A 15,042-nucleotide genomic window follows, 5' to 3' on the forward strand; every position below is an offset into this window, starting at 1 on the left:
TAGCCCAGGGGGTGGGGAATCTCTCCACCTCCAGTTATTGCTAGACTCCTCTCAGCCCCAACCATCACAGCCAATGTTCAGGGATGATGGGAGGTGGAGTTCAACAACATCTGGAGGAACCACATATTCCCCAGCAGTTGCTTCTCAGGGTTTCACACAGAGGGCATTTCCAGTCCAACTGGAGATGCGGGGAATTGAACCTAGGATTGAACCTGCTCTTCTGATCTTTATCTCTTCTCCCTGCCTGACCCACCTTGCCAGAGAATTCTACTTCACCGCTGACTGCCTTCCAGATGTTCCCACCAGCCCCACCAGCCCCAGCCAGCACAACAAATTGTCAGGAATGGTGGGGATGTGGTCCAAAGCATCCAGAGGGACACCACGTTGGGCCAAGGACCTTGCCTCTTCCCTAACCTTCTCTCCTCCCTAACTTGACCAGAGCATTCAAGGTCCCCCAGAAAAGCCAAGGGTTATGTTTGATCTATATAGATCAAATATAGATCAAACATAACCCTTGGCTTTTCTGGGGGACCTTGAATACCTCTCTTTCCAGCCCTCATAAAATAACTTTGCCATGCTCCTTGCTTGTGGATCTTGCCTCTAAGCAGAGCCACTTTGGACTGTCCTCTTCCATCTACTGCCTGCAATGAAATGAGTTGTGTAGCCATGACTCTCATCTTGCGCCAAGGTAAAAGTGGTGGGACTGATTCCACCCAGCAATGCAAAATTCTGCATTACTAATTCAGCATTTGCTTAGTATAGTGCTTTAAGCAATTCATACCATCTAACTTTGCTACCGTTATTAAATGAATGTTCCAACAGATATGAACTTGCACTTTAAGCTTCCAAATATCTCATCTAGTACTGACAGAGAAATTTAATATTTCAGTTATTACAAAAAAGTCAAGTAAAACATTGTGTACATAAATACAGTCCAACTTTTCAAACAATGTGAGAGACTAGACATTCCCACCCCTGTTAACTCTCCTCCCTCAGAATAAAACTGTATGACTAGAAGGGAGGGATGGTATAGAACTGTATTCTTTAAAACAGAGGTGGAGAACATATGGGGCCCTGATGTTGTTGGAGACCATCTACCTTCATCACTGACCAAAGCCATGCTGGTTGATGGAAGATGGAATCCAATAACACCTGGAGGGGGACAGACAAGTTTTCTTTAAAATGGAAGGGGATGACCTCCTGTGTGGGGTAGCATGCTCTGAAGAGAATCCGTTCCATTTCTGTAATACTGGTATATGGACTCTTCAGGTAGTGCAGGTGCAACAGATCTTAGGATTCTGCCCTTAGCAGTAACACCAAAATCACAGTGAAATCTCCCTTGTGCACAGTCAGAATTGCTTTCCTAGTGGGAGCAAGTTGGGACAGGGACATGGGCGAAGCCTAAATGGGCAAAAAAGGGCAAAGGGCTTCTGGTACCGAAATGTCCATGTTCAGATGGAGGCCAGCAACTGGGGACTACCTCTCCTTTCCTACAGGCAATTCACACAAGGTCTGGGCACCTAGATTATCCATGTGACATGGTGCAGAAGACGACTCCCCATCCTCATGCTAGTAGATGAGAACAGTGTAGGTCTCACAGGTCAAACTCACAGTGCCACACCAAGGCCTCAACTTTCATTACTGGTTATATGAATGTTGAAGAGTAGGAGATAGTGGAGTGGGGTGGCAGGGCTTACCTGACCCCCAGTTGGCAATATCATTGGAGTTTACTAGGAGATAAAGGGGGGATGGATGTGGTTGGCACCACGCAAACACACCGGTGGAGCCCATCTGGCACGGGCATAGCCAAGGGGGGCAGGGGGGCAGCTGCCGCCCCCATCAAGTAAATCAATAAAAATATTTAACTGAGATTCTGCCCCTAACATAAATCCTGGCTATGTCCATCCAATTGGGTGCACTTGGGATGCACCAACCTTCCCTCTTCCCCCTCCCCTATGACTCACAGCAAGCAACGCAGTGCAACCAACCAGAAGCAAGGTGAGCTCCACTATTCCATCACACCACCCACTACTGAGAATGTGAGCCCAAAGCTTACTTCTGCACTCCATCGGGTGGATAACCTGTATGTCCAAACCAAGAGTGAAGCAGCTATTAAGAGACTCCGTGATTCAGGCTGCATCCCTTTCAAGCAAAATTGGGGAAAGGGTGTTAAAGCAGCCAATTCCAAACAGTGTAGACCAGGGATGAGGAACCTGTGACCCTCCAGATATTGTTGCACTCCAGTTCCCATCAACCCCAGCCACCAAGGGTCAAGTCTAATGGAAGTTGTAGTCCAACAACTTCTGAAAGGCCACAGGTACTCCAGCCTCTAAAGCAGAGGTGGGGAACCTGCAGCATTCCAGATGTTGCTGAACTATAGCTCTCTTCTTCCCTGGTGACTGACCATGGTTGCTGGGGCTGATGGGAGTTGGAGTTCAGCAATATCTGGAGGGGCAAACATTCCCCACACCTGCTCTAAAGTAAGTCCCATTGATCTAAATCACTGGGTAAAGGATTGCAGCCTTTGTCTCTTGTTTTGCTCAAGCAACACAGAAACTGAATTCAAAAAGGTTAGCAACATTTTGAAAGTTTTAACTAAGCAGGACAGCAGCTGCACTTTCATAATCTGGAAAAAAAAAAATCACACTTGATCAAGTAATTACTCCAGAGGATATTAGATTATATTACTTGCTTCCATTTCAAGAGCAGAATATATACCTATTCTAACAATCTTTTTTCCCCCTTGCAAGCTTGAACTAATTTCACCAAATGAGTAAGGCAATTATCAGGGATGGGAGAGAGAATCAGCAGACAACACTTGATTATATTTAAAAGCAGAAGGCAATATTCCCCTTTAACTGGTGACAGTTTATCGTAGTTAAAATTATCCCCTTTAAAGGGATTCAAAATTAGGCCAATGAATTTCACGCTGTTTGGGAAATTGACAAGAAAGGAAGTGGGGTGGGTGGTGGGGGGAAGCAGCCCAAGAGGTGCTTCTGTTGAAGTGGATATTTAGAAAGGGTTTATTACAGCACTGCAATTGCTTCCTCTTATTTGTATTGAATACTTCAAACAAATTCAACATTGCCACAGGTGTATTCAACTGCTTACCTTTGAGCCTCGCTCATTAAAAATAATTTCAACATCTAAGATTTTACCAAATTGCTGCAAGGAAACAAAAAAGAAGAAGAAATCACATAAGCATTTTTAAACATACCCCCCCCCCACACCAATGCAATAGAAACATATAAATGCAAAAAAATATTTTTCAACACTTTGAGGATTCTATAGTGTAGGAAAATAACTGCATTCTGAAGTGCAGCGGATTCATCTCTGCACATACAAACATCCCTGTTTGCAGTCTACTCTATGCACTTCAAGTAAGCATGTTCCTATGCACCACTTGGTGTATGTGGAGATGAAGATTCAATTCAGGTTGATGGTGTGACCCTTGTTCCATGCAGGGGAGCATCTCATGTGCAGGAGAAACACCTAAGTGGGGTTCCCTGTTATGATTACTGCAAGAAACCTTGTTTTCTCAAGGTTTCTCATGTTTCTAATCTTAAATTCAGTTTGGCACATTTCTGCATCGGTTCCTTTTTACCCCCTTTTTTATATGACCAATTTTTGCCATTTGACTCTCATCAACTTAGGGCCAGCTTACCCATAGGCACTAGGAGATTTGGAGTCCGGGGATTAAAGAGCCAGGCCAGCCGACAGCCACTGCCGAGCAGTGGAGCCCATCAGAGCGCTGCAGGCTTTTCTGCTGCGGATTCTGAGACAGCCGGATGGCTCCACCCTCCTGCACGCTTGGGATTGGTGGGCCGTCGAGAGGCCTGCCCGGTGCACACTGCTCACATGAGGAATGTACCTTCCCTCCCAGGGGAAGGATTGCTCTCCTCTTGCAACGGCATGGGAGAGAGTTGTGTGCCCCCCCAAAAAAGCTAAGGAACTCGGAGCTCCTGAGCTCCCCCTTAAAAAAGGCTCAACAACTTTGGCCTCCCCCCCAAAAAAAAAAAAAATTGGTGGCGCTGGGCACCCCGGCGCAGCATATGCTAAAGACAGCCCTGCATCAACTATTCAAAATTAAGTCCTGTTGAATTCAATGGGGATTCTCCTAGGCAAGTGGGGATTCGGACTGCAGCCTTCATCTGTCATATTGCCCCTTAAACACAAACAGATCTGCTAGTCTTTGATGTGGTACTTGACTTTTTGGCTGTGTACACACCAGATATTGAAAATGCATTTCCCCTCCTCCATGAATCCTGGGAACTGTAGTTTCTTAAGGGCGCTTGGAGTTGCAGCTCTGCGGGGGATAAATTGAAGTTCCCAGGATTCTTTGGTGTATGTGTGTGTTAAATTTGCTTTTGGTGTATGTTGTGTACTCGACCTTTGTTGCTGTTTTCTTCTGAGATGGTCTCGATGGTTCCATGAAACCAACAGTGGAAGCTGCTTCAACTGTCTGAGGACAGATCCACACCATGAGTTTAAAGCACACTCAATGTGCATTTAAAGCACACGACTTCGCTCAAAGAATCCCAGCAGCTTATTCTTAGCCGAGAACCTGCAGGCAGATCCACACCAGACTTTTAAAGCACAGCCAATGCACATTTAAAACATATGACTCCCCTAATATATGCCCACATCCTTAACAACCTACAGTTCCCAGGATTCCTGGGGGAGTCATATGTTTTAAATGTGAATGGTCTGTGCTATAAATGTCTGATATGGATCTGCCCACAGGTTCTCGGTTAAGAATAAGTGCTTGACACAGACCCTGCCCCATGGAGTGGGACCTAGACCCCCTTGACCCACTGAGAACATAGAAAAAAGCTGCAACTACTGAGATGTTCCTGAAGTTGCATCTGGCTTGAGCCCTGTTTATAGGACTGATGATGCACATTCAAAACTTACAGTAGTAAGTGTGAGGTTACAATCTGAAGAGGACCTTCTTTTTTAAAAAATGCAAATGTAAACTAGTATTTTATTTATTTATTTAATTTCTTTATTAAATTTGTTTACCGCCCTTCATCCGTAGATCTCAGGGCGGTTCACAACTTTAAAATGCTAGATTAAAAAAATGCAAAATGTGTAATAATACAAAGTACTTACCCCAAACATTTGTCTGAGATCTGGATCCCGGAATCTGAAGGGTATATTTGAGACATGCAGCCGTTTTGGCTGTGATTTGTTTTCTGTGTTTTCAGAAGATTGTGTCTGTTGCTGTCCGTCGGTCTGTGCTGCATCGTCTGTCTGCTAAAAAAAATTCAAGTGGGGTGCGGGGATGGGATGGAATGCGGGAAGGGAGAGAAAAGAAAGTTAGCCAGGCGTCCAGCATTGTTTTGTTACACCAGAACTGTATTTCCTCTGGAAACTGGTGTTCATGAATAGATAAACAAGAAAGGGACGGGGAGACTGGTCAACTGAATGAATAACATCAGTTAGGAAGCTGTGTGTCTTCTTGCATATGGTCCTCCCGGTCCAGTGGGATCAGATGTGGAAGCTGTGTGGTCCATGCAATGCTATTCCTACTCATGGTCGACCCATTTAAATCAATGGACATGGCTAACATAGGTCCATTCATTTCAGTGGGTCTATTCTGAATAGAACTTACCCTCTGCTTTTGAAACCCTTCCTTTCAGGTGGTCTTTGACCACATTGTTCCCAACACCATTCCTGAGGGTTCCCCAAGCATTAGTGTGAACACCTTAAACTCAATCCAGAAATGAACTACCAATTCATTTCTGTGGATCCACAATGAGTAAAACTGACAAACCCCTTACTGACATCTTGTTGAGCCCCTTGACAGCCTCTCTGACAATTTAAATTAAATTAAATTAAATTAAATTAAATATTAAATTATTTGAACAGGTTTACGTACCTCTTAACAAAAGGCTCTAAACAATTTACATAAAACAACAACAACAACAACAATTTATTATTTATACCCCGCCCATCTGGCTGAGTTTCCCCAGTTGAAGCAGCTTCCACTATTGAATCAAAAATTCAGATAAAATCAAATGTCACAAAACAAACGGGCATTAAATGTATCAAACTATAAATAAACAATTTGGTTATATAATGAATATACACGCTAAATGGGGCTCATCAACCTGTGAGAGAAAGTCCATCTAGGAGAAGGAAAACTCTGTTCCATAACCCCTGCTGCCTTGTGGGATATCCTGGAGAGAAGAAAAGGCTAAGGGGTAAGCCCTACACAAATCCAGAATGGCGTCCCTAAGATGGCTGGATGGTGCTTGTGTGCCTCCTTCCAGCAACTCCAGCAGCCAAGCTGGTGCCAAACGTAGTGCTCTGATTTCCTTCGGCCCACATTGTGCTCTCTGGGCATCCCAGGACCTCCATACACTTGCGCCCTGGGGAGGTCACCAGGGGCGTAGGAAGGGGGGCAGTGGGACATAAAATCCACACAGAAACACATCATTGCTTGTTTCAACTCGCTTGTGGGAACAACTCAGAGGCCGTGAAAGAAGGAAGTTTAACAACAGGAAGAATTAGAGGAACTATTGGAAATGACTGTGAAAAGCAGTAGAGATATGAGATGATCAGAACCCTCCAAACTTGAACCTTAGGAAGTCCCATTTAAACATTTGGCAGAATATTTGGAATATATATATATATATATATATATATATATATATGTATGTATAATTTGGAATATTTGATGTGATTTGATTGGATTGTTAAAATGGAAAATTTAATAAAAATGATATTTTTAAAAAAGGAAGGGGGCAGTGGGGGCAGTCCGCCCCAGGTGTCGTCTGTGAGGGGGTAACGAAAAGGCACACCGCGGGGGCTCACCCTGCCGCCCCTGTGCATGGTGGCTCCCCCCCCCCCCGCAGATCGCCCACTGCTGCCATTGTGCACCACGGATCTCTCGACTACCGCCATTGTGCACCACAGATCACATTGCCCCCCCCACGCAACTCGCAGATCACGCCCCCCCCCCCCCCCCCGTGTATGGCATGGCTGCCGCTCTGGGTGCCCATGCAGCTAACTCTGCCACTGGAAATCACTTCAGTGCTGCTAACCCTGGGAGGCACACTCCATTGACTCTCGAAACAGACAGATGCCAACAACAGAATAAAATAACATGTTAAAATTGATTTCAAAATTGTGTATCCAGGCTGGCTTTCCTAAACCAAAAAAGTTTTAGCAAGCGCTGAAAACAATACAGCAAAAGTGCCTGCCTAAATTTTAATTAGGCAGGGAGCTCCGGAGGTGAGGTCCTGCCTTGACACCCAATTTCCGACCTTCAGCCCTTGGACCTCAAGAATCCGTGGCAGGGGAGCTGGTGGGAAGCTCAGAGTCAGAGTAAGAATGCCCATGTGATGGCCAGGGAGGAGAGAAGCTGGCAGTGAGGATATCTGAAATAAGAAATCCCAGCTCCCTATAGATTTCTCTTGTTCATTTCTTTACTCCAGTTCCATTTCCACCACTAGGTGGTGCTGGTCATGGATGCAAATCTATGACACACGACAACACATTTCCAGTAAGTGTGTGTTCAAATTAGTTTGATCTGACGTACAAACTCCGAGCACATTTCCATGTCAGGACTGGAATAGGGAGGAAACAAACAGAAATAAATGAGTGAATAGTACCTTAGCCTGCCTGGGAAAGAGTCACATTCACAATCCATAATATACATGCATATTACTTTCATTTTTGTAGCCTGATAGCAAGTTTTAGAGGCCTTCTGCTTCAACAACATGAAAGCAATTAATTTCATTATGTCATCTGAAAATTAAAATTAATCATCTTTTGCAAACCAAAACGTTAAGAATGCTCTGGGCTGTTTTTCTTTTCTGTTTAGAAATTTCAAGACAATATGGGATACCTAATTAATCATACTGTAGATATATATGTGTGTATACTTTTTTGCATAAGAACCTTTATGAACTTAATTTTCTGGCACAAAACCAAACAAATAAACAGTGAAAGCATGGAATAAACACATGCATTTTCTAAAACACAGGAAGATTTTCCTTAACCTCCTCCCTCTCCCCACTGCCATCTCATTGGCAGTGCATTTTTCAAAGATTGCTGAAGATTTGGGAAGCCATTTCTGGTATCTCCCCTTGCTGTATACAAGTTACTACCAATATACACATCATCACCATCATCATCTCTATTAAAATTTCATTCTCAGAAATTGTGCAAGGTTGATACCATTAGGGGAAGGACCATGACTCAGTATTGGAGCATCTCAGCCTTGGTTCCCCAGATGTTGTTGAACTACAACTCCCATCATTCCTAGCCAGAACAGCCAGTGGTCAAGGATGATGGGAACTGCAGTCCCACAACATCTTGGGAACCAAGGTTAAGAAAGGCTGGTCTAGAGATTTTGGGTGCATGCCAATTCTGCATGTGTTTCTTCATAAATCATCACTTTTCTACAAAAAACTATGATTCATTTGTTCATTAAAAAATGTGTGCGGGAATGTATATTTTTAAAAATGTGTCTTTATCTCAATGCATGCAGTTGTAAACATATTCTATTCCAAAATTTTCAAACACATTTTGGTCTGGGAGTTTCCCCTCAGCAAAATAGTAGTGTGAAATTCAAAAGGTCATTATATTCTGATTGATGTATTGCTCTAGAAGGTGCAAATTAGGATCAGTTTAATAAAAAATGCAAATTGAATTCTTCTCCATTTCTAATTCTACCTAAGCATCTTTGAAAAGGGACCTCCTGGCAATTCTGGGTACCCTGGAAAAGGCAGCAGTCACCACAACCATTGAAGTTCCATTACGAAAAAAGAAGACCGGGAATATCAGGTATAAAACTGGTCTAACAAGGCTAACAAAGCACATAACTCCTTTGAGAATTTTCACTCATCTTCCTGAAACTCATTTTTGGCTTCCCTCGTAATTCGTGAGAGGTTTGCCTGTGGAAGGACTTTCAAACTCGCTTTGACTGTGATTTTCAGTGACATTTCAATAAGTGACTGTACCCTCCAATTTCTCAAATGTATTCTTCCCTCTCAAAAGAAACTTCAGTTCTTCAACCCCTTTCTCAGGGCACTTTATAATTTCTTTATAATTTTAGGGGTGTGTGAAGCTGAGCTTACCTGATCACTGTGAAGTGGCTGTGAGTATTGTGCGAGTTTCTTTTCCCATTCAAATGTTTGCCCAGCATTCTATAGCCTTCCTGGCTGCCTGATCTGAAAAGGCCCCATGGGAGGACTTATCTCATGATTAGGGCTGGGCAATGTTGGGTTTTCAACATTGTGGTGTATCACCAGCCAAACATCGTGGTTTGGTGATATACCATGATGTTGAAAAAAACTGCATTGGCCCCAGCCGGTGAGATGCCAGGTGAAACTGCGGCAGCTCTCATCATGAGAGCTGAGGTGCTTTCACCCCAGTGCCTCGCGGGCTGTGGTGAATACAGCTGGCCCCAGTCTGCTCTCAGCCGGGGGGCGGAAAAGCTCCTGCTCCCAGCAAAGCCAGCCCCATGTCCCCTGCTGCTCGTGCTAGAGCAGGAGGACCTTGGGGCTCCTTGGCCAAGCTCCCTCTGCCTTTGCTGACATGTGGGGCAAGTGAGCTACCTTGTCCACTAGCTCCCCACTCCCCGAAGACAGACCAAGCAGCAGTAGCCAAGTGCACGGAACCTGTCAAACTCTGCATTTGACAGCCTTCGCCTAGGGGGGTGCGCTGCCTCTTTCCTCCAGTGAAGGGGTCGTTCATCCCAGGAAGAAGAAGAAGAAGAGTTTGGATTTGATATCCCGCTTTATCACTACCCGAAGGTGTCTCAAAGCAGCTAACAATATCCTTTCCCCTCCTCCCCCACAACAAACACTCTGTGAGGTGAGTGGGGCTAAGAGACTTCAGAGAAGTGTGACTGGCCCAAGGTCACTGCATGTGGAGGAGCAGAGACGCGAACCCGGTTCACCAGATTACGAGTCTACTGCTCTTAACCACTACACCACACTGGCTCTCCCACCCTCCCAGGCAAAGTCCACAAGGCACAAGGTGCAAAGTCATTCTATCTGTGCCTTGTGGAGAGGGGCTACTGGAGGCTGCTGGTGAGCACTGGGCCCGTCAGCAGCATCAAAGATCCCCTACACCACCCGGTTGCCTTCAACAGGAGGGTGGGATCTGTCTTTCTGTGAGGAAAGGCACAGCACACCTTCCTGGAGAAGGCAGCCAGGCGAGGATGGGGATCTCAGCTGGGAAGGGCAGGTTTTCTGCTACTCAGCTGAGCAGTCCCAATCCTGTTCCTACTTGCATGCAAGCAGGAGCGGAGTCAAGGCTCTCTCAGTTGGGGAGGGGGGAGCACTTTAACGGAGCCCCCATCCTGCTGCAGGAGCATGTGAGTCGGTGGTGGGCCGTGGCTCCATAAAACTGCTTGGCTGAGGTGAGGGCAGCAGCTCGCTCCTCAGCCAAGCAGTTTAAAGAAGCAGAGGAAGAAACAAGCTGTATTGGCACCTCTCCGGTTCAGCTTGATTCTCCCTCTGCCGGGGCAGAGTATGATGGCAGCTTCACCAGTGGTATATCGCTGGTGAAACCTCCGCCACTTAGAGTCCCTCAGCCTCCAGCTCCCAGCTAGTTTGTTTCTCCCTCAGTGCTCTGGGCACTGGAGGCTCGAGCGGTGATGGTTTCACCAGCGATATACCACTGAGTGAAGCTGGCCAGATCGATGTCTGCCCCTACACACTGGTCCTGTTATATATCGCCCAGGCCTACTCATGATGTCCTCCCCTTAAGAGTAAGTACAAGTATGGAAACTGGGGAGGCTGCAGAGTGCTGAGAAATGCCAGTTGCGCTAAGCACAATCTAACCAGGCCAGCATCATAAAGGCTGCAATTCTATGCATACTTTACTCAGAAATAAGCCCCATTCAACACAGTGATGTATACTTCCAAGAAAACACACATAAGCTACAGAGGTTGTTGTAATTCCAAAACCTGGCTATTAACCCAAACATGCCAAAGCCACAAACCCAACAAAGTAGAAAATGCTTCCTAGAAGCCAGAACAGACAAAGAACATAGCCAAAGGTCCGTGTAGCCCATCATTTTCTTCTCAGAACCAGAAGCTCCAGCAGGAAGCCTCCAAGCACACCAAAATGTGTACAAATTTTCATGCAGACATTTAAGTGAATTTAAGTGGATTTCAGGTGAGGATTGGGCAAATGTGTCAATTTCATTTTATATCTGTTCTCGTAAAAAATCATCAGAATTTTAGTGCCCTTTTCTCATAATATACACGTTTTTATGCAAAATCTTGCCCAATACAAATATTTTTGCAAAGCAATTTTCCCGAATTCAATGCCTTTTTGTATGTTACCTTCACTAAAATATGCATTTATATGTACACTTTGCAGCAGTAAATGCATTTTTTGTTCACATTACTTGACTGGAGAATTGCAATGCAAAATTAGGAGACCTGCAAATCTGGAAGGATGGTTCTGTTTTAGTTCACATATTGTTTTGGGTAGTACAAAATAGGTAAGTTCACCCTTAAATGTGAACCAAACATTCTCCTCCATCTCTATTTAAGATTGGAAAAATGAAAAACAGAGAGAAACAAAAATGGACAGATTTGCTGTTCCTGATGCAAATAGAGAAAATTCTGGTACAGAAGGAGCACAGGTTCTTTGAAAGGTGCAATGTTGCAGTCAGGACAGCAAAAAGAAAAGCCATTTGTATCCCTTTCAACAGATTGTGCCACTGACGCTGATTATAGCTGCTGTGATTTATCAGGCTGAATATTTTGTGGCCCAACACTCAGACGGGCAAAGAATTCTTCCATGCAACTTGAAACAATCGAATGGAACATAACTTACTTGGAACTTTTTAGGAGAGGAGAGAGAGAAAAAGAGAGAGAAACAATGCAAGCCCTGCTCTATAAATCTGCACTATATACATCAGCTATAATGTCCAACTACTTTCTAGCTTGGAGATTTGAGACATCATTTGTCATCTCTACGGAAAAGGTCATTTCCACCCATTTATTGCATGACTTTTCACTGGCTCCACTGAGATTGTATTTTTAATTTAAAAGGCCTGATAAACAATTACATATTTTACTCCAGTTATTGATGACCAGCTGCCCAGTTTGGGAAGGGGGGGGGGTTATCTCTGCATTGTGAATAGCAAGAGCCAACCAACAAAACAGAAGCCACAGAGGCTGTTCTTGAAGCCACCATTAGCATATACAAGCACCATGCACCAAGAACTGAAGAATACCCAGCCTGAAAATTTCGGTAACATCCCCCCTCCCCCACATTTCCAATTGTTGAAACTAAACTGCTTCTTTGAAGACTGTTGAATGCATTTTGCAACTACTTTAATCTGGGACTCTGGGGCTCATTTTTTCCATAATCATTTCTAACTCAATCAATAAGGCAGAGCTACACAAGTTTAATCTTGGTAAAATTTGATTTAGGTATTGACAAATGCACAGAGAAAACTATATGCAGGGCATGCATACATCTTCACAATGGAATGTGTCTTCGTATGTCAAATTTAATTTATCATTCTTTAGCCAATTTACATTCCTCACCGTGGCACCAGCCCCAGGTTTTCGTGGAGTTGCTTTCCTACCAAGCATCAGTCTCCGGTGGGGGCAATCCTTTTATTTTTTTTGCTCCCCTGGGTCTGATTTTGTTTTGTTGAGAATATGACTACAGTCCTGTATATAGGAAACTAAGGTAAAGGGACCCCTGACCATTAGGTCCACTCGTGACCGAGTCTGGGGTTGCGGCGCTCATCTCGCTTTATTGGCCGAGGGAGCCGGCGTACAGCTTCCAGGTCATGTGGCCAGCATGACTAAGCCTCTTCTGGCGAACCAGAGCAGCGCACAGAAACGCTGTTTACCTTCCCGCTAGAGTGGTACCTATTTATGTACTTGCACTTGACATGCTTGCGAACTACTAGGTTGGCAGGAGCAGGGACCGAGCAACGGGAGCTTACCCTGTTGCAGGGATTCGAACCACCAACCTTCTGATCGGCAAGTCCTAGGCTCTGTGGTTTAACCCACAGCGCCACCCGCGTCCCCATATAGGAAACTATGAAGCTGGTTTATACTGGATCAGACCCTTGTTCCATCTAGCTCAGTATTGTTTACATTGACTTGCAGGAGCTCTCCAGCATATTAGGTAAGGAGTTTCCCTCAGCCCTAACTGGAGATGCAGGGGATGCTATACCCACTGAGCTATGGGCCCCTTCCTTGTATGCAGAGACAGTAGCCTTTCCCAATTGAGTTGTCTCCATTCACTTTCAACTTCAACTCTCTTAAACCCCAGCCAGCACCATGATGTAATGTTGTTCCAAGAGCCATTGTATGAGAAAGCATGCATCCTTTGCTTCCAGCTTCACAGTAAGCCTAGTTTGCAATTGCATCTGAACTGAGAAAAGGCTCTCGCTCAGATTGAAGCTCCAGCGTCTCCAGGCAGAGCTGGGGAAAGCTGGATGCCCCAATTGGTCTGACTCAGTACATGGCAGCTTCCTATGTCACAAAGCGGCCAGTATCAATATTAATCCAAAGGGGATTCAGAATGGAAATGATGGAGGGATTTTTTAAAAATTGGGGTTATTGATTCAGTTCCATTTTCATCTGTGGTTCATAAATGGTTTTTAAACCATCGGCAGAGCACCCATTGATAACAGCCAGCCTGTGAAATGTCCCTCCATTCTCTTGTAATTAACATGGCAAGCTGTAATATTTTAATGTGATTAACCATGAATGGTTGTTGCTCAGTGGCAAGCAAACCTTAACTTCTCCCCAAGCTTCCTACATTTAAAGTTTAGATCTGGGAAGCTTGTGCAGGAAAGCAGGCTAAGTACAATCTCCTGCAATGCAGGAATCTTTTGCCGAATGTGGGACTCAAACCCACAACCCTGAGATTAAGAGTCTCATGCTCTACCAACTGAGCTATCGCAGCTGACTTACACCACCTGCTATGCCAGGATCCTGATCCTGCCTCATTTTCAGTGGTGCTACTCTAAATTGAGAAACACACACACACACACACACACACACAGAGAGAGAGAGAGAGAGAGAGAGAGAGTGTTTGCAATTCATTATTATTATTTAGTACCCTGCATGCATTCTGTATAGCTTCTTGGGCTACTTAGAAAGTATGTGGCTGTGTTTGTGTGTCTCTGTGTGTATGTATATATAATTTGTCCTGAATCTTTCTCAATTGCTTTTTTATCAGGCTTACAAATCAAATCAAATAGGTATATTGCAAAACCTGGGTGATATTATTTTTTCCCCTCTGCCCCACGCTTATAGCACAATGTATTGAGTTACGCTTTTCTGTGAACTGCCACCACTATTCTCCCTGGATTGAAAGAGAATGGCTGTGGGGGCTGTAAATTCACTCGGCTTTCTGGCATTACTGCTTAAATCAAGAGGCCTATTCAAAGAGAGAGCAAGTGTTCATTACACAAATCAATTTGGTCAAAAGAACAGCACGGTGGGTACTCAACCGTTGCTCACATAATATTGTCAACTTAATCAAATAATGCCTGCAAGACGTCCACAAAAGGCTTTATTTTTAACCCCCCCCCCAATAAATAACTCGATTGATTCAACAGGAAAATGAAATGAAATGGTGGGGTGTTGTCTCCCCCAACCCACCAAAAAAGAAAGAAATGTGAATAAGTATTATGCACTTCCTGGTTAAGCATGTGTAAACTGGTGTAGAAGGTGATTGATAAAAGTAATAAAACTAAAAATATCTGTTGCTTGAAAAAACAAGTATATTCAGCAAATTACATACAAAAGCATGCATAGTAGAAGTGTGCCCTAAAATGCTGATAGTTTTTTATGATTACATTTTTAAAAATTGCAAACTGATGCAAAATTGTGGTTTATCTGCACACATAAAATAAATAATGGCCTCACAACCCCTCTAATCTGGAGGAATAATTAGCTCAATTACATTTTTTTGCACTGCCACATTTTTAAAAGGAGAATGTAAATTGCGTTAGGGGATAAAGTCTTTGTTACTAGTCGAAGTCATGATTCCTTGGAACACAGAAAACAATGATGCAAGAGTCATATCAAGATA

General features: G+C 44.1%; 1 protein-coding gene across 36 annotated transcripts in view; it reads right to left on the minus strand.

Annotated features, from left to right (window-relative positions):
• RBFOX1 (RNA binding fox-1 homolog 1) overlaps window positions 1-15,042 on the minus strand; it is a 1,493,407-nt gene that overhangs the window by 114,497 nt on the left and 1,363,868 nt on the right. For 35 of the 36 annotated variants that reach the window (XM_081840292.1, XM_081840267.1, XM_081840295.1 and 32 more), the window contains 2 exons: window positions 5,113-5,256; window positions 3,112-3,165 (listed from right to left, as the gene is read on the minus strand). In XM_081840292.1, coding sequence (XP_081696418.1) covers window positions 3,112-3,165; window positions 5,113-5,256 — 198 coding nt within the window. The remainder of the gene's footprint in view (window positions 1-3,111; window positions 3,166-5,112; window positions 5,257-15,042) is intronic. The other variant, XM_081840271.1, reaches the window with a different exon arrangement.

Source organism: Podarcis erhardii, assembly GCF_964252035.2.
Source record: "Podarcis erhardii genome assembly, chromosome: 14".
NCBI lineage: Eukaryota > Metazoa > Chordata > Lepidosauria > Squamata > Lacertidae > Podarcis > Podarcis erhardii.